The sequence below is a fragment of the Perca fluviatilis genome, chromosome 19 (assembly GCF_010015445.1).
Source record: "Perca fluviatilis chromosome 19, GENO_Pfluv_1.0, whole genome shotgun sequence".
In the NCBI taxonomy this organism is placed as follows: Eukaryota; Metazoa; Chordata; class Actinopteri; order Perciformes; family Percidae; genus Perca; species Perca fluviatilis.
In genome coordinates, this window is record NC_053130.1 from 25,961,964 (window position 1) to 25,986,721 (window position 24,758).

The window sequence follows — 24,758 nt, forward strand, 5'->3', positions numbered from 1 at the left end:
CATTTACATCAAACGATTCATGGTAGGCTAAGTAAAAAATATTGTGCAAAAAAAAAATAGTTTTAAACCTCCAATGCATCCCTATTTTGAGCCATTTTCTGTTGGTTCTATTGCCCAATGTTAAAGTTCTGATGTTCTTATCTCACAGGGATTGCTCCGGTTAAGCCCTATGCCCCTGGGTTACATCTTGTATTGGCTTTCCAGGAGAAACCTAGTGTGTGTGTGTGGCTGTTGCCAGCTTGACTTCCATGTGTTGCAATGGATTCCAATAGGTCTGCAGAGTCACTGCAAGACAACACTGTGTTACTTATTATGACGGTACAAGCAACCTTTCAGCTAGGAAACTGAACTCCTCCCCCATTGGCCTATATCCTCACTTCTGCATTTTGGACTTTCAGTGTTAGTCACATTGTTTAAACTATAGTCAGACCAGCAAACTGGTCAGAGAAACTTTATACTGCAGCACAAAGCCCAATCAGTTTGAAAAATGAGCAACAGACCTCTTCTTGTAAATGTGGAAAACTGGATTGCAGAGAACAATAATGCGTTTTTGCCACCAGTGTGCAACAAGCTCATGTGAGTAATTTCACTTTCATTTTAGCCCCATTTTTACATATGTGTGTAATTACGGTGGGTTCCTCTTTGCAACTTGGATATTGGCTAATATGATAAACAAGTTTTAACATGATTAAAACCCAGATGGAAAAATATCTTTGTGTACGGTTTTGGTGCATAGACCCTAACCCTACTAACAGATTTCCACTGACTGAGGAAATGTAGTGATTCTTTAATTCCTTTCTCTCAGGCATTTTTCCCAGTTGAATATCATGTTTGTTGGAGGTCCTAATACCAGGAAGGATTATCACATAGAGGAAGGGGAGGAGGTGAGAGACATGTACTGATCTATTCTGCATAATGTCTTTCTTCCACCATAGATTATTGAATGCAAACAAAACAAAACAAAACTTTTTCCATCAATTGCGCATCATCAGGAGTAGGAGAGCTATTTGAGAGTCAATATGACACTAAATTCCTGCTGTTTTTTTAGCCTTCACTTCTCGATTTAACTGCTCCACAGCACAGTTAACTGCCAACTTTTATCTCCCCACATACTGACTGCCTCTAGACTCACCCCCAGGTGTCAGGTGACAGGCACAAGAAATATGTAACAAGTTGTTCCTCAGTGACACTTGAGTAATATTTTATTTGAGTTATGGTCATTATCTGCACTATCCTCTAGATCAGGGGTCTTCAACATGTTTTAGGCCAGGGACCCCTAAGCTGAAAAAGAGACCGAGTAGGGACCCCCTATAGCATATATTGTATACAATTGAGTTGCACTGGCAGAATAAATGAAAATAAATGGATATTTTTATGCACCATGTTTTAATGGCAAACATACATCTGGAAGGCACAGTGACCCTTTAAGCCTAACTGTATGACAACCAAAGTGGCTAACTTGCTTATAGTAATCTTATCTTCAATGTGTAAATCTTTTTTTTTTCACAAATAGGCCAATTTATCTTAATTTTTGAAATAAGAAAGTTTCCAAAATATATATTTTTAACATCATTTGGCGGCCCCCCTACACTAACTCTGAAGACGCCCTAGGGGTCCCGGACCCCTGTTGAAGATCTCTGCTCTAGATGTGTCTTTAATAATGTCTGATAATACAGTTATGTAATCAGGGACATAGTCATTTTTCTTTTTTGTCAAAACCTGGCGCCTACATACCCACAATGCAAGTAGAGATGAGGGGTGGGGTACAGAGGTCTACGCTTACTTCTTCTTCCATCCACCCCCCTAACTTTTTAAACCAATCGACGCTGACTCAAGTGACATCACCTGAAGTGATGTGCAGTAAAATCACTGTACTTCCCCTTTAATCTAGCGATGTTTCTTCTTCTTCCATTCCATTAGCTGTTCTACCAGGTGAAGGGGGACATGTGTCTGAAGTTGATAGAAAATGGCAAACACAAGGATGTGCACATCAAGGAGGGAGAGGTGAGCTCTAATATTCTTATTCTTTATTTTATAAAGGACAACACACATTAATTAACATTTCTGTAAATGTGCCAGTGTTAGCCAGCTGGCTAATTTTCAACTGTAGGCCTTTGGCCAGATGATTTTAGACCAGAGCAACAGGAAACAGCAAGACATTAGCACAGTTACACATCAACAGTATCCCCATTCAGTATAAGAAGCCATGCAAGCATCAAAACAACGGCAAGAAACACAGACCCGAGCCATCTTCTTGCATGCAAAGCAGTAACAAGCAATAATAAAAGATGAAATAGGCTACATCACTCATGAGGGAGGCGTTAATACACAGGTTAATTAGATGGTAAAATAATATGCTTTTACATACTGTTTTTTCTTCTTTGGCATTGTTGTATATTCATAGAAAGTCAATTATAACACTATTACTATATATAAAGTCCAACTTAAGGCGGTACAATTAACTCTGTCACTGCTCCGTTCAATGGTTTAGGATTTTCTTGAATATAGACTGGTCACATGTACAATGTTCCAGTGCACCTTTGTAACTAAAACGTGAGCGGTGAACTTTGTCTCATTTATTGATTTCGTCTCTATTTGTAGATGTTCCTGCTGCCAGCTCGGATCCCCCACTCCCCCCAGAGACAGGCCAACACTGTGGGACTGGTGGTGGAGAGGAGACGGCTGCTGACTGAGACTGACTGCCTGAGGTTACCTACTGGATCTCCTTCTCTTCTTCTCTCTATTAGCAGGGGATACAGGAAGAAAAAAAACAAACCTGAGAAATGAACCAAATTACAATTACAGTTTTTCTCGATTTTTCTGATGCATAGTTTGAAACCAAAGAGCAGTTCTGAGAGTGTAAGTCACACAAACACCCAAACTGTGTTTCCATTGGCAAAACAGCAACCACATGCTCCAAAAGGTTTTGTATTCTCAAAACTCTTCTTAATACTAATCTTCAAAATCACATACATGTGTCTAAAAAGAAAAATCTGTAAGAAAAAAATAACTCCTCACTCAAGGCAGAACAAAGAAAAGCGACCATCTTTTTCAACGCAGTGCATCAAATCATTAGTTCAAACCTGCAGTCATTCAGTAGTGTTACACACATTTGAAAATCAAATCTACCAAATATTTTTTTTATTGCTTTTTTGAGGGAGAAAGACAATGGATCTTCTTAGATTTGTTTGCTAACATTCAGTTCTCTTTATTGGGAACACGTTTGAAGTAAAAGCAGAAGAGACTAAGTACATTTTCTATGTGCTATTTGTGTAAAAAAAAAAAAGTAAAGAAACTTTGTGAAAAGAACCAGAAATAATACATTTAAAGGGATCAGTGCATTTTTAGTATTAGAACACAGTTGGCACAAACGCATCAAATCAGTGGAGAAAAACTATATGCTAAACTATTACGTGCAATACAAAGACTTCCTATGTATTCCAGAAGTACACTGTGTCCAAAAACCCCATACAATTCTGAGAGAAAGTAACAAAACAGACATATATGTAAGAGCAGCATTAACAACAACATTTTGGTGCCTTCAGGTACTACGTGGACAACACCACTGACACCCTATTCGAGAAATGGTTTTACTGTCACGATCTTGGAACCCAGCTGGTGCCAATAATCAAAGAGTAAGAGACATGTTCCCATCGACATTGCTTTCTACTTACAAAAAGTCTATACAGATTTGTTTTAATACAGTTTGTTGTTGTTGGTTGATTGTTTGTTTTTTTACTTGCAGGTTCATGGCATCAAAGCAGGGCAAAACAGGAAGGCCTGATCCAAGTGAGTTGTTCTGAACTTTCATGTGATTCCTGTTAAAATATCTTGGGTCTAATCTAATATCTAATCCCTGTAAATGTTTAACTGGTGACATCATGGTCTTCTTCATCTTTGGATGAACAGATGAAGTCTTCAGAGAACCTCCGTTCCAGATGAACACCCTGAACGTGATGCAACCCTTCTCCTTTAAAGACTGGCTGGACAAACAGAGGCCGTCCCTGGCCAGCGGCAGGCCCATCGACATGTTCGGAGCTCAGTTTGAGACAGAGGTACTATGGATCATCATACCAGATGTGCTTTCGTAAATGTTCTACACTTTCAGCCTCTTGTTCAGCTCACATTTGTAATCTCATTCACTTATTATTTGATCAGATTGACTTTTTTAGACTACTCTAAAATTACTATTATTACTAATACTACTACTACTATTCTTGTACAGCTACTTTTGGTTAAGTCAAGTCAAGGCAGTTTTATTTATGTAGCCCAAACTCATAAAATTTGCCTCAAGGGGTTTAGCAATCTGTACAACATAGGACACCCACTATCCTTAAACCCTCGATTTGGATAAGGAAAAACTCCCTTTTTAACAAGGAAGAAACATCAGATACAGTAGAGCAACAGAGGAGGAGCCCCTTTTCAGGATGGACAGACATGTAATAGATAGAGATTGTGGGTACAGAATATACCAAAATACGCTATAGTAAAATTACAGTATGGAACATTTGTTTAGATGTTCACTACTTTTACTTTCACTAATACTTAGGCTTTTTTTTGTTAAATAATGAAAAAAAAGATTTATTTCTTAAAGGTGCTGTAGGTAGGATTGCGAAGATCCAGGACTTAGCCAAAAAAATTGAACACTGACAACTTCTCAGTCCCTCCCCACTTTCCGCTGAATCCCCAAACAGTCTCCTAAGCCCCTCCCCCCACAAGGGAGAATGAATGCGTGTGCATGAGCAGTGATTGACACGCAGTTAGACACCACCCCCTGGCCATGATTGGTGCATCTGAACAGGGAGCTGTGGATTCTTGCAAATCGCACTACAGGCTGTAGGTGGTGTCAGAGGAGCCAGATTTTTTTTTTTTTAAATGACCTGCTTCATGTAGTTCTACTTGAACATTGGATCAGTTTCAGCAAATATGACAGAAAGTTAGTTTTATAAGTCTTACCTACTGCACCTTCAGTAGCAACAATCAGGTATCATATTGGCAGTATAGTGAACGATTTCAAACAGGACCCAGCTCTAATGGAAACTTGTGTAGCCTAATGTCAATTTTAAAACCATGACCTAAAAGTGAGCTGGAAACATGTCAAACATGCTCTCTGACTAAGCTTGGATGTTCAGTATTGCATTATAATTGAAAATAAGTGGATTTGATTATAAATTAACAAACCACAGAGTTGGCATTGAGACAACCGGAGCCGATGTGATGTGCTATAGATGATGATGGTGATATGGAAGCGATGTAATAATGTTCTATCTTATGACCATGACAGGCAATGGTGTTTGGACCTGGGAGGACAGAGACAACAGTGCGGCAAAGTGATGTGTGGATTTGGCAACTGGTATGTTCACTAAATCTTTTCTGTCACTTCATATGTCCAACCAGTTTCTCAGTGCTGTTTAAATGCTGCTGTCCCTCAGTATGATATATCCATGTCTGTCCCTCTGTGTAATAACCATATACTGTTTAACATAAGGAAGTATAGCCTGACAAATCCACTAAGCAGACAAAGAGAGGACTTAAAAGTTTAAGTATTTATTTAAGTAAAATCATAAGAGCATAAACGTGTACACGGGTCCGAGTTGAGCAGGCACACAGGCTTCTCTCATCAGACTGAATTTCCTGGCTTAGACGTGAATTCATATATCAGTCTCTAAGAGCATTTTGATTTGTTTATTAAAAGTTGGAGGAGTACCGTGGTTTAGACTGGTTGGTGCACAGACTGGTCCCAGTCTTTTGGCACACGCCCTCTTCATCAGCTGTTAGGCAGACTTTAGCTGCTGATGGTCAGAAAGAACAATGCGCCACTGTTGTCCGTCACAGATTGAGAAGTAACTTACTTTCATGGTCAAACTGATATCAAACTGATATTAACTTCGTTGCTGCACTCTTGTTGCTTTCTGACCACCATCATACGGTGCTGCTTTCTGACAACAGTATCCTTTTCTCCCACTAAACACACAATACTATTCAACTATAATTTGTATCCTCATACAGCACAGCCAGCTTGACTGATTATTTTTATTTCTTACACAATCCAAAGGGCGGGATAATGGTTGTCTATTCAAATTCCCTCTGCACGCAATAGGATAGCGCTACAACCAGGCAGAGCAACGAAGAAGGTAGCGAAGCTAGTTGATAGATTAAACCGTTGCCTTATCCGGTCGGCAAAACTCCGAACACCTCTCCCTTTTTTAAGAATAACTTCAGTGCCGTTCTTTGTTGTTTTCTCAAAGAAAAGCTTAACTCCAAGTCTCCAGAGTCGTGGCCAAAGGCGATTCTGTTCGCCAGCAGCAGCAGCCATAAGCCCGCCCACCGACTCTATACACAATGTGATTGGCCCGGCCAGAGTTTGGTTTTTCCAGCTCGCAAGCCAACAGAGTGTTGCTAGACTGACCCTGGCTGCAAATTACATTTGCTGCCGCTACGGTGCGTCTAGATTCCTAGGCTACCTAACCCCTATAGGTTTCTGAAGAGGCCGTTGCCGTCTTGGCAGTGCCTGATGTTGGCTAATCCAAAAATGGGCAAAGAGGTTGAGCGTGGATGAAGCTGAGGCGGGCTGAATGAATCCTACAGTCAATGCTCGCCTCCTGTGACGGCAGCCCACCTGTCACTCAAAGTGACCACGTCCTTAATTACGCAGAACTTTAAGCTTGACTATAATTGTCATAAAGGGGGTACTTAGCTATAGAGACCAAACATTTTTTAGTACCAGGCTGTAAACATGTTTATTTCTGCTGTAAAATTGAGCATTTTAACATCTATAAAATCTATAGGGATTGACCCTCTTTTAGAGTTTTTGACACTTCCGCACTGGCTTCATCGTTCCGACCCAGAGGTTGGTAATAACTAAACTCTCAGTTTGTCAGCCGTTTTCTTATCATCTTCTTTTCTCATCTCTCAGGAGGGATCCTCAAGAGTTACTATGAACGAGCAGGAGTTCACTCTTTCTGCAGGAGACAGTTTACTCATTCCTGAACACAGCCAGTGAGTCAATACTAACAATAAATAACAAACTCTTCCCATCAATGTTCAAATTATTAGGTCAAAGTGTTGCAATTCTGCTTCCTGAATATTCAGATGTAGTTGTAGTAATTTGGCATTAGTTGCCCTCAAAAAATGAAACTGGTTTCTTCTTCTGTAGGTACCTGTGGCAGAGAGAGGAGGGGACTGTTGCCCTGTTTGTGGTCCAAAACCCTGAGCGGAAGAGACCCTGACCATCACGTGCCAAGTCACACACACACACACACACACATTAAATATATATAGTATTTTGTATACGTAGGGAGGAGAACTCAATGTAAGGAAATTACATACAGTAAGTAAATGAAAACACTCACTTCTGCTGCTGCTGTTAATGAAAGTGAACATTGACCGATTACAGTACTAATAAACACCTTAAGCTATTGAAATTGAAACTGTAAATTGCACTTTGTCATAGTTATATACCATACCATTGCATGTAAATGTATCTTTACTCATGAGAGAAATCCAATAAATACATCTGTGATTATTTATCTAATCACACATTTTCCCAATTACTACATTTCTCTGTGTTTTTTGTCCTCTACTGCAGTGGGTAGGTGTTCATTCCCTCCATTTTACACAGGAACTGTGTCAAATCTCAGTTCGATTGCCTCATGAACTGATAGGTTACGTAGATTTTCTATGGAAGTAAAACAGTAGAGAAGAAAATCACTCTCTGGAATGTTAACAATTCCACACTGCATTGAAATTCCTAGTGTAAGAACCCTATTGGCTAAAGGACACAAGTTTCAACAAGTTTTATGAACAATCACCATGTTGTTAAATGATATTCATGCATTGCATGCCAAGTTCAGATTGCCAGGTTCTTATTTACTCTCACCATGTAATATTTTTCCAAAGAAACCCAGAACTGACTGGGCATGCTCTTCGAGCAGATTTGTCTGTTCGATGTGCTTGGATGTATTTTTCCACTGAAATATAAAACTGTCTTCCAGTAATGGGTTCAGCTCTATTGACTAAACATAAGGCTTGTTGTAGAAAAATAAAGAAAACTGCAAAAACACATGGATCACATATCAATGTTTGCTATTTATATGATCATGGACAGCATAATCAGTTTTTGTGACTATAAACTGTATTTATCAGTGCATTAAACTGACTACAAACTGGGAGGTAAAAAAGCTATTCATTCTGCAGTCATTAAATCAATTTTATTTGTCACATGAAATTATATGAGGTACAATTCCAGTGATTTTTCAGGATCGTAGCCATAAGTCGCAGCTGATAGCCCTCTTCACCTGTTCACCGCCTTCTAAAATGAAACATGGACTGAGTTCCCAATCGCATACTTTTTCTTTTTACTTTTACTATGTACTGCAGCTGCCCTTACAGAGTAGGTAATGTTGCATGCAAAAGTGCAACAATAATATAGGAATGATAAGTGATTTTGTGTTAGAGTAGTTTCATGATTTAATCAACTATTTAAATTAGCTCACTCAGACAGGACTAACCACACTGAACACAGCACAGATTCCAATTTGTATTTTTTGTATTTCAGCGACTGCTCAATGGAGAACTGCTTGTTTACTCACAGATATGACTTTATTTTTTAAGTTAATACTATTTAAATGTGTGCTATTAACTGTAACTCTGGCCTACAGTTTGTATTTCACTTTCTTTACACTTTTAGGACACTGATTTTGAACATTTATTTATACGTTCAGAGACTAGACGATACAAATCTGAGCTGCGCGGTGATACCGTTGGCAGGTGTAGTTCGGTAGAAAGTAGAGATGTTCCGATACCGATACCAGTATCGGTATCGGCGCCGATACTGCCTAAAACGCTGGTATCGGTATCGGGAAGTACTGGAGTTTATGCACCGATCCGATACCACGTAATAAAGCCCTAAAGAAAATCTACATTAAAGTAGTTTATTTATGTTCTTTTCCGTTATAACTGACTGTCAAACTGGAGAATAAAAGAAAGTTCTACGGCATTCATTGTTTGTGTTTGTTCATGTTTCACAAAGAGTTTAACCTGATAGAAATAATATCACATCCATACAGGGATACAGCTGTTAAAACATAATAAAATATATGACACACTGGTATCGGATCGGTACTCGGTATCGGCCGATACACAAGTTCAGGTATCGGAATCGGTATCGGGAAGCAAAAAAGTGGTATCGGGCCATCTCTAGTAGAAAGAAGATAGTTCTTACATGAAAGTGCTCACAACCAGGTCTGTGGGTTATCTTGAGTAACCAGGTCATGATGTATGGCAAGAGACATGGCTGTTGAGTTTTTCAAATGTATTTCAGTGGAGCTTTGAGCACCAGAAGCCAGAGTGCCATCTGGTTTCATTATATTGAAGAGAAGGCAGACAGCTCCAAGGTTGACATCTCAACACTAAAACAATCTAGATTGATAAATAGCACTACAGGTATAAGGAAAAATATGTATTTTTGATTTTGGGTTGACCTGGCCCTTTAAGAAAATTGTTGGACTCAGGAGGTGATTAGCTTAGATTAGCATAAAGACTGAAAGCAGGGGGAAACAGCTAACCTGGCTTGGTCCAAAGTTAAAACAATATTCCATTAAACACACTAACTAACCCATGTATCTAATTTGTTACATTTATTCACAAATAGAAACGTTAAAATTACAATTTGTGGTTTTACGGGGAGTTATGTGCTGGAATAATTTCTTGGGGATTAGCAGGGGGCGCAGTGACAGGCAACAAGCGGATACTCCAGGAAGTCATTATGCTTAGCTACGTAATAGTCTAGCACAAAAACCCTGTAAAACCCCAACTTTCTGTTTTTACACTTTGGTTTTTGTCCAAGCTAGCGCTTTATCTAGTCTATGTGCTAAGCTAAGCTAACGGTCTCCTGGCTGCTTCATTTTTAACACACAGATCTGAGAGTGGTGTCCATATCTTCATATCTAACTTTTAGTAAAAAAGCTAATTAACTTTTCCCCCCAAATTGCCACACTATTTTTTTTAAAAGATGTCACACAGTCAGTTATGAGGCTACCAAAACAGTTTTGCTAACATACAATAGGCCTTTCAGTCTGTGAGGGGAAAAAAAACACTGACAGATTTAACTGAAAAGGTTGTCAGATTTAATGACATGGCTCAGTGAGATGCACATGCACCAACATTTTAACATCAAAATGTCAAAAACTCACAATAGTGTGGTGTTGTTCTTAAAAACAATGTCCATAAATGCTTTGTAGTTGCTTTTGGAAGCCCAGTTTTCCAGATTGATATCAGTTCAGCTATGCCAGTCTTATCCTCAGAGTGTTCCTGATCACATGTTGCTCAGCTATAAATGCTGCCACAGTCCAGGGCAGTGCATACTCCAGAGTCACCAGTCCCCCCAGGTTGTACCTATAACCAGAGTAGTCCCAGGGACAGGCCCCCAGCAGCCTCAGCCCCGTCCCCCAGCTGAACTCCCATAGGTAGATGAACACGGTGTAGGCCGTCAGACGCACTGGCAGTGGGAGATGCTGAGACAGCAGCCGGGCACTCAGGATCTCTAGGAGATAGATAGCGATGGCGTACATAGGCAGCGCCCACAGGCTGCTGTGACCTGCCAGCCTCCTGTCCTGGGTGCCGCACCAGTCCCACACAGCAGTGAAGGCCACCTCACAGAGGCAGCCATGCAGTGCGTACACATAGAGACGAGCTGCAGCAGAGAGGGGACGACTTGAGACGCGCCCATGTGATGCTGCTGTGGCTCCATCTTCAACACCAGTCCCTGTCACAAAGGAACTGCAATTACAGTATGTGTTTTGACCTATTTGGAGATTTTTGTTTAGAAGATATACAAAATTTGGCAAAAAATGACATGTTCGGGGCTCCCTGGTAGCTCACCTGGTCGAGCATGCGCCCCATTTACAAAGGCTCAGTCCTTACCGCAGCGGCCCGGGTTTGAGTCCGACCCCCGGCCCTTCGCTGCATGTCATTCACCCTCTCTCTCCTGTATTCAGCTATCCTTTTAAATAAAGGCCACAAAAAGGCCCTAAAATTGGTTACACTTTACTTGAAGGTATCTACATAAGAGTGACGTGACACTGTCATAAACATTATAAACAAGTCATAGACGTTTATGACATAACGCTTCTTTTAGTAAGTGTCATTCGGTTTTTGTCATGACAAGTTATGGTTAGGGTTCATTTGTCATCATGACAGTGTCACGTCACTCTTATGTAGATACCTTCAAGTAAAGTCTTACTGTAAATTCATTACTGCAACAATTGCAATATTGAGGAAAGTTACAACTATTGGATTAAGGGCGTGTTGTTTCTGCTATTTTGCTTACTGAGAGTTGTGTCATTGACACTGTTAATCGTAAAATTCCCCAGTCTAAACAATTCATCTTACATTTTTATTTCAATTGCTTTTCAATGGGTAGAATAAACCAATCTCTTTATGGAGACACCCAGTGTTTCCTGGGAATCTATCATCTGTTGCAGCATTTGTTTTTACCGTGATCTTCATTTAAAAAATAATGCAAAAATGATATTATAATGTTATTACAATTAATGTGTATATAATATATCATTAAAGCGGTAGTATGTTTTCTTGGAGGAACTCATCTTTTTTCTGGATTTTCTTTGCCACATTACAAAACCTGCAGTGCGTATACAGTCCTGTTTGGGTCCTCCGCCACAGGACAGCTCTAATGTGGATTAACAGGCTAATAGCCCAGTTTAGCAAGTTAAAACCTTGGGAAATCTTCAACAGGTTTTCACTCTGCACTACACCGAAGCCATTACAAAATCAACTTGGTGACCGCCCATGTCATTAAATTATTCCTCCTCAAAACAAAGTCAACGATGGTCTCACAATAGCATTACAAGAGTCCAACACATCACTTGGCTGACTTTAACTGAGATTAGGATGCAGTGACAATAAATGCAATGCCTCAAAGTGTTGCCTTGCACAATTACTAACAAAAAATACACAACAAACAGAAATATTTCTCACCTTGGTCATTACTACCTTGTGTTCTCCTCGCATTTAGCTTTCTCGCCTCCATCACTGGGCAGCATATGGGTTACTGTGCTTTTGTAATCCCTCTGCTTCCCTTTGCCGGTCTCTGTATGTGTGTGTGTTTGTGTGTGTGTGTGTGTGTGTGTGTGTTTGTGTGTGTGTATGTGTGGATCTTGGGCTAAACATTAAGCGGCTCTATGTTATCAGGGATGTCACTGTCACCGGCTGAGGTCGCGAACCAAGGGAGAGACCTAGGAAGCAAACCTGGACTTCCTGAGGAACAAATGTAATGTGTATGTAGTACCAATAAAAGTATTGATCTCACAGTGTGAGACTGTAGCTATGTGAATAGTTTCATTCAAGCATACAGTACGTGCGCAAATGTGTTGATGTGTGTTTAAGTAGGGCAGACTTGGAGTTATCAGTGAAACGCAGAAGCTGGGTGTGTCTGGGAAGCTGCCCAGGCAATACGCATATTAATAGATGACAAAACCGGCTGTAAAACACTTTTTTATCTTAACATTTACAGTGCATCAACATTTTCTGTATTTTTTCTTTCCAATTTTGGTTCCCAACCTTCCAGCAATTTTGCATATTTTGGACATTTGCAAGGTCATATTTAAATATGATTAAAATATAATTTCCACCAGATTCATATTTGTGTATCATATTTCAGATTTACCTTTGATGTTATATTTGTTTGTCTTGTGAAAGATTTCATATTTCCTGGCATTAAAATAAAACAAATTCCAGACTAAACTTATTCAAAAGGTTCTCAAGGTTATTTTTGGAGTTATAAATAACACACACTTCATATTAGTGAGTGATATGTTCAGATTGCAAAGTCTGCATGTACTGGAAATTTCAATAAAATGTCAATGAAATTTTAAACACTTTTTTAGCCTCTCTTGTCTGTTCATTATGGTTATTTAGGCAGTTAAACAGTTGAACAGGCAGTAAAGACATTTATACCTTGTAAAGATTATTAGTCATTTATCTGCCATCATAAAAATGACTAACTAGAATTGACTTACTTAGCACTAACAGCAAGACTAAAAGCTGTCAACACACACACACACACACACACACACACACACACATAAACACATTTATAAATATGGATGCAGAGCGTACAGTGTAACCATAAAGTGTCCCTGGGAGCAGATGTCAGTCCTGACATGGTGCCTCTGCTGGGTCCTGTGTGTTTGCTTTGTGTGTACTCTAATAAAACAGTTGGATGAATGGCGGACCCTCAGATCAGAGTCCAGTGATTCTAGCAAACACACCTTTGGGTCTGTGAAGGGTGACTGCGCCGCTGTATGAGAGTCAATGACCATAAAGTTATCGAGCTGACAAAGGTTGGACTCTTCACACAGTGGTTACCTGGGCTGACTTTGTGTGCGTGTGTGAATGTGTGTTACATTGTTGCATAGTGAATTGTCACCAAAGAAAATTTGGTTAGGGAAATTAGCATTCTCATTCTCAGGGAGCACAGAGAGCCTCCACTAGTTGCTCTTTTCAAGGCGCTTATCATCAATGTTGAGTCGGTCAGGTATGGTAAATTTAACCGACCTAAATTAGATTGAATTTAAAGGTGCTCTAAGTGATGTGACGCATTTTTTAGGCTACAACATTTTTCGTCGCATACAGCAAACATCTCCTCACTATGCGCTAGCTGCCTGTCCTCTGAACACACTGTAAAAAAACGCGGTCTCTGTAGACAGCCCAGGCTCCACAAACGGCCAGAGGTGGGTAGTAACGAGTTACATTTACTCCGTTACATTTACTTGAGTAAGTTTTTGAAAAAATTATACTTCTAGGAGTAGTTTTAAATCACTATACTTTTTACTTTTACTTGAGTAGATTTGTGAAGAAGAAACTGTACTCTTACTCCGCTACATTGGGCTACAATGAGCTCGTTACTTTTCTTTTTACCTCTTTGGTATTCTACGCGTCATTGTTTGTATTCCCCCGCGAACGCCTCATTTTAATGTTTTATTTTGAGAGAGAGAGAGAGAGAGAGAGAGAGAGAGAGAGAGAGAGAGAGAGACTTCCGCCAAAGGCTCTACCACGTACGTGACTCAAATCAAACGTAGTTGTGCAGTCTCGTCAGCTGGCAACAAAAAATAGGCGACGCTGATGCGTAAATCAACGCTTATCAATATCACTTCCCCATCAGTCAGGACCAAGATCTGACCATAATTACACTTGTGCTTTCCATAAACTGCCGTAATTAGCCTATTATTTCAGTTGCAATCCTGCCAGTGGAAGCGATCGTGAGAGCAAATAAAAAATATAAAAAACATAATTCAAACCACTGTGCGCATTGGCTCAAGAAGCAGAGAAATAGCCGATATGTAATTCCCTCCCATTCAAATCTATATATTTCATAAATATATCCATCAGGGAATGTTTACGGCGTTGGGTCTGCTAAATGTTTTAACTTTTATGAGCGCACTTTTCCCCGTCTCTTTTCTCTCTCTCTTTTTTTTCTCTCTCTCTCGTCACCGAGCTCCGCCTGATCTTCTATAAGAACGGTGATGCCGTTATCAATCGAGTAGGCCTATTGATTGGTCAGTAGGCGGTGCTTTTACACCGGTTGATCTCTGATCTCCAACATAACCTGCTCCTGACTGGTTAGGCGTCCAGCATGAGTTACCACGGCGATTGAACCCGGTATCAAGTGATCCACCTTCGTGATAAAGAAAACCCTGGGTTGAACCTGAAGTTAGCTGTTAACCCCAAATCTTGCTTCGTAGTCCAGGCCTCTGGCCTCATAATGAAAGCATGTTTACCTTTAGTAAAAGTGCCAAACAGCAGCTCCATTATCTTGTTCTAGTTCTGCCTGCAGAGCCTGGTAAAATAAAGTAGGTTTGGAAATTTGTGTTACTTGTGCTTATTTATTTTTATGTATTATTATTTTATGTATTTTATTTTTTAAGTACTTGAATTTACCTGGATTATTTTAATGTAAGCTATTTTGTAATTATTTAATTTTTATTTATTTTATTGATTGGATGAACTATAATTTGCCAAAAGATGATTATTTAGTATTTTTGTCCGTCTGATTGAATGCTTATGTTAAAAAATAAATCAGACGTTACTCAACAGTTACTCAGTACTTGAGTAGTTTTTTCACCGAGTACTTTTTTACTCTTACTCAAGTAATTATTTGGATGGCTACTTTTTACTTTTACTTGAGTCATATTATTCTGAAGTAACAGTGCTTTTACTTGAGTACAATTTTTGGCTGCTCTACCCACCTCTGCAAACGTCAACAAAAACAAACTGCACCAACCTGCACCAACCTGCACCAACCTGCACCAGCCTGCACCAGCCTGCCCCACAAGCTAAGAAGTTAAAATTTTCATTTTGAATAGTGAAATCCTTGGCTCCCTCTAAAAAACCTCAACAACCTCTTATTCAGAAGTCAGAGTTGTCTTGTCGGCGCATTCAGCAGATGAAGACAATAACATGTACAGCTCTCAGGCTTAAGTAGTGATCTAGTGAGACAAAATGGGTAGTCCTCTCGCTGTAGTCCTCTGTTTTTTAAATCACGAATTCTAATTTATCAACGTAACATTCCCTGACAAACGTTGGACAAGAATGTGTAACAATATACAGTTACACTTACGTGCCAGATGTGAGCTTGCAATTTATTTTTCCTGGAACCATCATGCCATGACAAGCCCGCAGAGGAAACCAGCTTTTAAACGGAGATAGTGATCTTGTCTCACTAGATCACTACTTAAGCCTGAGAGCTGAACATTTTATTGTCTTCATCTGCTGAATGCGCCGACAAGACAACTCTGACTTCTGAAAAAGAGGTTGTTGAGGTTTTTTAGAGGGAGCCAAGGATTTCACTTTTCAACTGGTGAGTGCTGACATTTTTAACTTTTTCTGTATTTTGTATTGCACATACTTACATGTAAATACATGACTAGGTGGTGAGAGCGGTATCAGTATTCTTATCTAACTCTTGACAAGAAAGCACATGTATTGACATTTACATATATACTCATTTGGACAGATGCTTTTGTCCAAAGCAACGTACAAATGAGGTACAATCCAAGCCACAGTAGATCAGATCTTTGAGAATAAGTGCTGCAACACTCAGCTGCATGTATTTTCCATACGGTCAAACCTTTGCTGTAACTATTTGATCCATGAAATATTAAGGTCTAAATCGCTTTTCTCTCTCCTTCTCTCCTCTTTGGAAATTTCAAGAACGTAAGATCTGCTGAAAATAAGGAGCCGTGGGAACAACCAGAGAGATCACACTGCATTCATACCCAAAATGGATTTGCTGCACAATACCACCGTGGCAATAAATGAAACTAACATGAATTACTCATCTTTGAGCCTGTCTATTGTCATGATCATTGAGATGATTGTGGGCCTGCCAGCAAACACAGTAGCCTTGTGGATTTTCTGTTTCCGCATAAAATGTTGGAAACCACACACTCTCTTCCTCTTTAACCTGGTTCTAGCTGACTTTCTGCTTCTCATCAGCGTGCCCTTCCGCATCAACAACTACCTCCGGGGAGACTGGGTGTTTGGATCGGTCTGGTGTCGCATCAACCTCTTCATGCTGGCTGTCAATCGCTCTGCCAGTATTGCATTCATGACAGCTGTGGCACTGAATCGCTACTTTATGGTGGTCCATCCGCATCACTACATCAGCCATTTGACTTTGACTCAGGTGGGTTGGCTCGCAGGCCTGATGTGGACTGTTGTGATCGCCCTACGGATTCCCCTGGTGGCCAACGACCTTCTCCACACCGATGGCAAAGTCTCCCTGTGTCGTAGCTTCCACTCCTACAAAATAATCCCTTTGTCGATAAAGGTATACTACGTGGCCTTCACCGCAGAGGTTATCCTGCCCTGGTTCTTGTTGCTATTCTGCTCAGGCCAGATTGCCTTCCACCTGCACCAAAGGCGGATGGACAGGCAGAAGAGAGTACGGAGGGCCATACGGGCAGTATGGGTGATTAGTTTGGTGTTCACCATCTGCTTTATGCCAAGTATCCTCACAGGCTTGGGTGGGGTGTACATCAAGTATTTCCACCCCATGGACAAAACATCTTACATGCTGATCACCAAGCTCTTTGAGATGTGCGTTGGCTTCACCTACCTCAACAGTGCTTTGGACCCTGTCATCTACTCTTTCTCTAGTTCCAGCTTTCGTGATGCCCTCAGACACCGAAGCTTTGTGAATAAGAATGTCAGATCAGCCAACAACCATTAACAAAAATGATAAAATACCACGTCAATTTATAATGGATAAACTACTCCAGAACTAGGTCATAGGTTCAACCGCCATTGTTGAAGAGTCTTGATGGTTAGGGTTAGGATGCTGAACCACTCTGTAGGTAACCCAGAAACAAAATGGAGGCCCAGACATCCCTACCATTATAAGGCGGTGCAACACCCAAGCCGTTTTGGACACCACCTAAGCCGAACAAATGTAAATTCAATGTGAGCATTTAAATGACTTTCCTCGGATTGTAGTTGATCCCCAGAGGACTTCTCTAGAAAGTTTTGTCTTTAAGATTTTTTAGTGTTTTTATTTTATTAAATTTTTTATTATCTCCTCTAGCTTTTCCAATGATTTAGACACAGATATGATAATTATATTTGTCCAAAATGATGTGGAAATGCATTTATTTTATTGAATAATGTTACATTTTCTTGAGGGAGGGCCCCAAGTCCTCCGCCAGATACGTGCACCTAAGTCTTCCACGAACCTAGGGAAACCCCAGGCACGGCTTAAATATTTAAACTGCAGTTATGTGTATTTATATTTTAGATTGATGACAGAAATGCTGCAGGTGTCATGTTCCTGCTTTTATTGTGTGTTGTGTGTTTATTTGCATTACCTGTTTTATTTTGAAATCATCAGTTGTCCTTATCCCAGGTCACTTGTCTTCCTCCCGTTGTTTGCTTTCCCGCCTATTTGATTACCGTCCCCGCCCCTAATGTGTTTCACCTGTTTGTTTTCAGCTTCCCCAGTCTCCGTTCATAAATACTCGCCAGTCCCACTTCCCAGTGACAGATTGTAGTTGAACTTATGTCACTCTCTCCAGCGTTTTTCCCTAGTGTTTGTTTTCCAGTGTTTCTAGACCTTTTGCCTTGGTTATCAACTACGAGTTTTTGCCTGCCGTTTTTGTACTTCTGCCTGCATTTTGTTGTGAGAACAATAACGACTGTTACTTGTGATACCTCTCAGAGTAGTGCATTTAAGTCCGCCATTGTACCGTGTCAGTAGGGAAGTGTCCTGATAGGGACAGTTCTGTGTTTGCAAGTATTGGCAGTCACTGCATTTTTAGAGGGAGCTTTGTTACTACTTCCATAACATCAGAATATAAAGTGACCAGTGGAGTTTGTTCAAATGTTCAATATTTATATTCAAACTGTATGGTATGGATATCAATGTCAATATAAGCAATAAAATGTTGTGTGTTTGTTAAATTGTTGCGTTGCATCTATTTCTTTCTATATAAATTGTCTACTGATGCTATTGTCAGAAGTATTTAGGATAATGCAGGGAAAACAGTAATGTTAAATTAAATATTTGTCAAAGGAAAACAATACATAGCTCTTTAAAATATAATGATAAATGCTCTCCTAATTGCAATGCGATTTAGTGTCATTATTTAGTTGTTGACAGTTTTATTATATTCAATCTCTCCTCAAATGTGCCCTTCCCATATACTTTTAACTGGATTGCTGATGTCTAATGTGACTACAAAACAACTGATTTGTGGGCCTTATTTGATAAACCATGAAAGGAAAGATGATGCCAATCCTTGCTAATTGAATAATTGTATTATGTTTGCAAAGACACTTGGCTTTAATACTGTAGGTACAATTACAAACAGTAATTTGCAATCCAAGTTGTGTTAAGACTGATAATCAGACTGAATTTATAGATACTTTATCATCACCTTGGAGGAAATTCTTCCACAAATAAACCAGAGTGTTTTTCCCCACATCCCAGAATAGATAGGCAGTGTAGCCAGACCATACTCCAGCGCTGTGGAGATAGGTCTGACAGTGCAAGGCTATCAACACCGTTTGCCTTCTGTTTAGAAGAGGATGGCACATCACACTACAAATACTAATTGAATAGTGTTTTACTTTGAAAATATTAAGGTCTGTCTGTGTTTCCTTGTGTGTTGCAGTGGCTACGAGCATGACATCATTGTGCTTCTCTTGCAGGCCAAGCTTTATAATCCATGTACAATCTGGCTCATACACTGCATTAAAGATAGGACACCAGACGAGGTATTAGCGTAAAATAGGCATTTATTTACAGGAACCACACTAAAAAACAGAAACATGTATGTCAGTACTCATGTTATAGGTGTGTGGAAACGTCTGTAGGCCTACCAAGCAAAATCAAAATGACAGCTGCGGTGAGGGAAGAGCAAACACTCTTTGGAAAGGTGATGAGCGTTTACGTCCAACCACACCAGGCGAGGGTGTGGCTCACGAAGTTCAAGACGACCCTCTGCCTTGACCCGAATCCTGCAACACAAAGAGCAGCCAGCACAACACACACACACACACACACACACACACACACACACACACACACACACACACACACACACACACACACACACACACACACCTAGTGGAGCGAAGGCGGATTTGCGTAACATAGTATACATCTGATTCTATGTTTATTGGTTACTATAACTTTAATAGGTTTTCAAAGCTAGAAGCAATCTAAGTTAGAATTATCTGTCTTTTCCTTTGTTGTCAAAAATGAAGGAAGTTATTTTGATCGCAACGAATGTACATTTTGTCATGTAGATGAATTGAATCTCAAGAACATCGTTTGTATAGTTGTAATTTTGTGAAGCTTTTCTGGGACAGAATCCATGAGCATGTAATACCTGTTTTTGAGTATCACATGGCAAAGTTTGGTATTTTTATGCAAAACAAAGTTGAATATTTGCGCAATAATGTTTTTATTATGACCATTTTAAATCCACAAATGTTTTTTTTAAGGATACTACAAACTTTGTTGCTTTAAAAAATGACTTAAAGTATCTGTCTTTAAAAAAGATGGGAGAAAAGAAGTGCCTTGAGACTTGTTGATTGACTTGAATTATATGTATTGATTAAAGCTCCTCCCTCCTATTTAATTTGAGTTAATTTGATCATTTATTTTAATTTATCAACATTTATTTGTATTGTTATTGTTTGTTATTATTTTATGTTATTTTAAATAGGCCTATTTTATTTATTTGTATGCTGCTAAGAATTATCAAAGATCCTCTGGTTCTAAACCGTCTCTGACCTAACTAATCCAACCAATGAAGGCAACGAGTACTAGCCAATCAGAGGCAGAGTAGGGCGGGACATTCCCTCGCCATCCTAGGAGGTATGTCGTCACGGTCGTCACACGGTCAGCGGAGAGTAGTGCTGAATGACGCTAGAGTAACATGAAACTACTGCTACATTATTTCGCAATGAATTGAAATGTTGTTCTATTATGGCACCTCTCGTATTATTATTATTAGCATTTCTTCTGCTCTGTGACCCTGCTGACACGATTTATTTCGCGCTTCGTGTAACAAACAGCAATAATTTAACTATCATTGAATCTGCTATTGCCTTTTTGTATGTCGACATTAACGAAAACATAGACGTTTGTGTGGAAGTGGTGCAACAGCGTTAAAAAAAGTAAACTAAATAAAAAAATGTATATATTTTTGTTTTTCTTACTGCACGTTTATAAACCCAACTACAAGGTGGATACAGTGAGCTCCAGTGGCGCAATCGGTTAGCGCGCGGTACTTATATGACAGTACATTGTAGAGCAATGCCGAGGTTGTGAGTTCGAGCCTCACCTGGAGCAGTCTTTTAGTGTACTGGTACCGAATGTTTTAGGCGAATCTACTTCATTATATATTACAATTACTAGAAATTATACTCACAACGGAAATGTTGTGTGTGTCATTGTGACCAAATGAACTCAACCACAATAAGTACAGATGCAGCTAGAAATATAAAGCACAAAGGCACTCTTACTAATAAACTGCAAGTCAATATAAATATAAATTAAAGAAAGACATTTTATATATTTTGGGAGGCAATGGAATATATTACTTGTCATTATTTTCATATCTGAAAACCCACCAAAAAAAAGACATAGGCCTAATACCTAATTTATATTAATATTTTGTGACACATCTGAAAAAAAACAAAATCTATAGTAGGTATGGCATGTATGATATGACTCATAGTATTCTTAACAGTACAAAATCTTAAGAGGTATTTAGTATTTCAGCTTTACAGAAAACAGGGGCAGTGTATCTCAATCTCTGCAAAGATCCAATCTTTGAAAGTGTTGTGAAAAGTCACGTCACGTGTGTACTTCCAGCATGCTGACTCTATATTTACATCATATCATTTACAAACAGTTAAACATGGATATGAAATGTTGGGCTATCAATGAATGTATGATGTGTGATTTGATATCAATTCACAAATAAGGATATCAGAATTCACAGCATTCCTATAAAATAATCTTTGAAGAAAATAATTCTTCAATTCATAGATATTTAAGTCAAGATATTTGTATATTTGCATTGTAAATTTGATATAGACAAAATTCAGTCATTCCATGCAGGCATTTTTCTGGCTTCAAACCCATAGCATGCTCAAATGCATCTAATATAACATGGTTTATACCTCATGAGAGGAATGCAAAAACAATTATAAATCTCATGATAGTGATCAGATCATGAGTCAGGGTGACAGAAGGTGTTACAGTAATAATGTTCAATAAATTAGTGACTTGACGTGTCCTACCACTAGGGGTCGTTGTTGCCCACTGTTTGGATGTGCTGGTCTTTTTTTTTCTTTTTTCTGACGCAGATGTGACTGCTTGAATATGACTGGCTGACTCTGCTGTTTGAATGAAAACAGTTGGTCTGGCTTTGCTCTTCCCACTTCTGCACTTTATGTATTCTGTGTGTGTGTGTGTGTGTGTGTGTGTGTGTTCTCATCTCTTACACATGCAGTTACATTTTACACAAGCCCACTTTATAGATAATACAGTGGGAACTGCTGCAAGACCTCCACATATGAATGTCTGAATGATTTCTTTTAGGCATGTTAATGAAAATGTGCCCTTTGGAATGTGTCATCTGGGTGCTCCTGCATACATATATACATATATATATATATATATATATATATATATATATATATATATATATATATATATATATATATATATATATATATAAGTTGCAGAAGCAATTTTTCATCTTTCCATGCTGCCCTTTGAAAAAAACTGTTGTGGGGATTTGAATGGTATTATGTATGCATGAATGGAAAGATGGAAAGATATGATTTGATGCAGTCCTCAATTCAACACAACACACACACACACACACACACACACACACACACACACACACACACACACACACACACACACACACAACACACACACACACACACACACACACAGTCCCAAGGTGGATGAGTAAGATGCATGTCACTGTCACAAGCTCAAGAACAGGGCTAATGTAGAAAACATGGTCTGGTTGGAGACTTTAACTTGCTCCATAATGATCACTTGAGGCCAGCTGCAATGTGCATGAGATCACCATTTTGCTAAAAAAAAATGTGTGCGTGTGTGTGTGTCCGTGTGTGGGAGCGTATGTTGAATTGAGGACTGCATCAAATCATATCTTTCCATATTTCCATTCATGCATACATAATACCATTCAAATCCCCCCAGCTTTTTTTTTTCAAAGGGCAACATGGAAAGATGAAAAATTGCTTCTGTGTGTGTTTTTGTGTGTGTGTGTGTGTGTGTGTGTGTGTGTGTGTGTGTGTGTGTGTGTGTGTGTGTGTGTGTACAAAGAGTACTCTATTAGTTAGGAGTATAGTTTACGTGGGATGGGGAAATGGACACTGTGTCTCATCTCATGTAAACACACTTTTTTTTTTATCACCGTGCCATACTTGTTTGTTCAAACAGTTGGAGGAGTTTTTCAATTTTGCTTTCAATGTTGTCGTTCCTCCCCCTACTCCCATCGCTGATTTCTCTCCCCTCACTTGGCTCCCAGCGTGCTCACAAGATGTACTGTTTTTGGGTATGTCAGAATTAAAGTGAAAGTGCAGACCAAGTAAAATGGTGTGTAAAGTATGCACTTCAATCAGTTATCGAGACAGCATCCATTGACATGCAGCATTTTACTGTATGTAATAAAGGAAACAATGAAGAAAAAGAGATAAGAAAAGTAATTTTAAATGAAAACTATCACTCAGCATGGTTTAAACAAAAGTGTTAGCGTTTCGCCTACTGTGGCCTATTTCATACTGTGACATAGAAAATGCTAACATTTTAGCATAAACAATGGACCTACTGCATCTCAACATAGTGTGTGCGCTAACGTTTTATCACGGTGTCTGTTCTCAATCAACATAGCATGTTCTAAAATATAATCGTGCTGTCTACTCTGTGAATGTGGTGTGTGCAAAGGTGTTAGCTCAGAGCATACTGTCTCTCAACATTATACCAGTGTAGCATGGTGTCTCTCAACACACAGTGTATGTTTAAGTGAATGCATGGATTCAACTGTGGGCTAAACTTGGTTTAGTATTGGTAATACAGTAAGGTTCATATTACAGTTTTTTTTTCTCCAACTGCTTATACACAAAATCTATGTCACACCATTTTTGAAACCTCTCACTCAAAGTGCACAACTACACAATAAATCTCCAAAACCATAAGCTATTTCTCAGCCTTTCACTCAGTTTTCAAAAGCATAAAACACGTTTTTTTCTAAACACTACACACAATTCTCTACCTAAGACACAAACATCTAACAGGAAGTGACTTGCTTCCTTTTCCAAACACAACCAATGAAAATGCTACACTTATTTACCAACGCACACACACACACACACACACACACACACACACACACACACACACACACACACACACACACACACACACACATGCACACACACACACACACACACACACACACACCCACACACACACACACACACACACACACACACACACACACACACACACACACACACACACACACACACACACACACATTCTTTATTCTAAAAATGATACCTTTGGTTTACATATGTTATATATGCTACGTATACGACGCTGTGCTACTCTTACAAACGTAATGTTTTGCCCAATCAATATTTTCTGTTTTACTGTAACATTACATTCTTGTTTACAGTGCACATTTCAACCCCTCTCAGCAGATTCATTTCCCTCTAGAACATTGTAAATGTAGATATATAAGCCTATGAAAGACAAAAGAGCTTTAGATTTAGAACAACAGTGTGTACATATTATATCCAAAAATGTACTATTATGAATAACATAACAGTGTTTGCCATTTGATGCAAATGCTTCATTTTGACATGTGTTTATGGCATTTTGAATGCAGTGTTTCGTTTTGAAGGAGATGTGAGGCATTTTGCATTTTTGTGTGTGCAGTTTTGGGAATTGTGTGTCGGGTTTTGAAAAAAAGGATACATAGTTTCGAAAACGTGTGCAAGCAGTTGGAAAAAAACTGTAACTAACATTTTGTCTGTCTGTGAAGTGGGTCATCATTGTCTTTAGCTATACAATAGCTTTGGTTGTGTTCGAACATACAGCCCGCTGACCCATTTCATTCTAATGGAGAGGAGTAATTGGGGTGTGTGTGTGTGTGCGGGAGTACGAGGGATAGTGTAATTAA

General features: G+C 39.2%; 3 protein-coding genes and 1 non-coding gene across 5 annotated transcripts; 3 read left to right on the forward strand and 1 right to left on the reverse strand.

The window, feature by feature from the left end:
• Positions 1–391: 391 nt before the first annotated feature.
• On the forward strand, positions 392–7,553 carry haao (3-hydroxyanthranilate 3,4-dioxygenase). The gene is made up of 10 exons (XM_039784661.1): positions 392–576; positions 806–884; positions 1,921–2,004; positions 2,602–2,708; positions 3,546–3,635; positions 3,746–3,789; positions 3,910–4,055; positions 5,285–5,353; positions 6,917–6,999; positions 7,157–7,553. The coding sequence occupies exons 1-10, from the start codon at positions 488–490 to the stop codon at positions 7,227–7,229; spliced, it is 864 nt and encodes a 287-aa protein (XP_039640595.1). The 5' UTR covers positions 392–487; the 3' UTR covers positions 7,230–7,553.
• A 2,551-nt stretch (positions 7,554–10,104) lies between these two features.
• On the reverse strand, positions 10,105–12,387 carry LOC120547572 (transmembrane protein 229B-like). 2 transcript variants are annotated; one of them, XM_039783047.1, is made up of 2 exons: positions 12,013–12,387; positions 10,105–10,765 (listed from the first exon to the last, which is right to left on the reverse strand). In XM_039783047.1, the coding sequence occupies exons 1-2, from the start codon at positions 12,047–12,049 to the stop codon at positions 10,284–10,286; spliced, it is 519 nt and encodes a 172-aa protein (XP_039638981.1). In that variant the 5' UTR covers positions 12,050–12,387; the 3' UTR covers positions 10,105–10,283. The 2 variants fall into 2 exon arrangements, with proteins under 2 accessions (XP_039638981.1, XP_039638980.1); XM_039783046.1 differs by having other exon boundaries at positions 11,998–12,382.
• A 3,106-nt stretch (positions 12,388–15,493) lies between these two features.
• On the forward strand, positions 15,494–18,474 carry hcar1-3 (hydroxycarboxylic acid receptor 1-3). Its single transcript, XM_039783140.1, has 2 exons — positions 15,494–15,877; positions 16,231–18,474. Exon 2 carries the CDS (start codon positions 16,301–16,303, stop codon positions 17,249–17,251), a length of 951 nt encoding a protein of 316 aa, XP_039639074.1. The 5' UTR covers positions 15,494–15,877; positions 16,231–16,300; the 3' UTR covers positions 17,252–18,474.
• Positions 18,475–20,781: 2,307 nt separating this feature from the next.
• On the forward strand, positions 20,782–20,875 carry trnai-uau. Its single transcript has 2 exons — positions 20,782–20,819; positions 20,840–20,875. It is a non-coding gene; the product is annotated as a tRNA-Ile (tRNA).
• Positions 20,876–24,758: the final 3,883 nt, after the last annotated feature.

What these genes read in the sequence shown, in the direction of transcription:
- haao (XM_039784661.1), top strand. Translation starts at nt 488, where the DNA reads ATGAGCAACAGACCTCTTCTTGTAAATGTGGAAAACTGGATTGCAGAG. An exon ending in ACATAGAGGAAGGGGAGGAG is followed by an intron (nt 885 to 1,920) that starts GTGAGAGACATG and finishes CCATTCCATTAG; the next exon opens with CTGTTCTACCAGGTGAAGGG. An exon ending in AACAGGAAGGCCTGATCCAA is followed by an intron (nt 3,790 to 3,909) that starts GTGAGTTGTTCT and finishes TTGGATGAACAG; the next exon opens with ATGAAGTCTTCAGAGAACCT.
- LOC120547572 (XM_039783046.1), bottom strand. Translation starts at nt 12,049, where the DNA reads ATGGAGGCGAGAAAGCTAAATGCGAGGAGAACACAAGGTAGTAATGAC. An exon ending in ACAAGGTAGTAATGACCAAG is followed by an intron (nt 10,766 to 11,997) that starts GTGAGAAATATT and finishes CCTTTGTGACAG; the next exon opens with GGACTGGTGTTGAAGATGGA.
- hcar1-3 (XM_039783140.1), top strand. Translation starts at nt 16,301, where the DNA reads ATGGATTTGCTGCACAATACCACCGTGGCAATAAATGAAACTAACATG.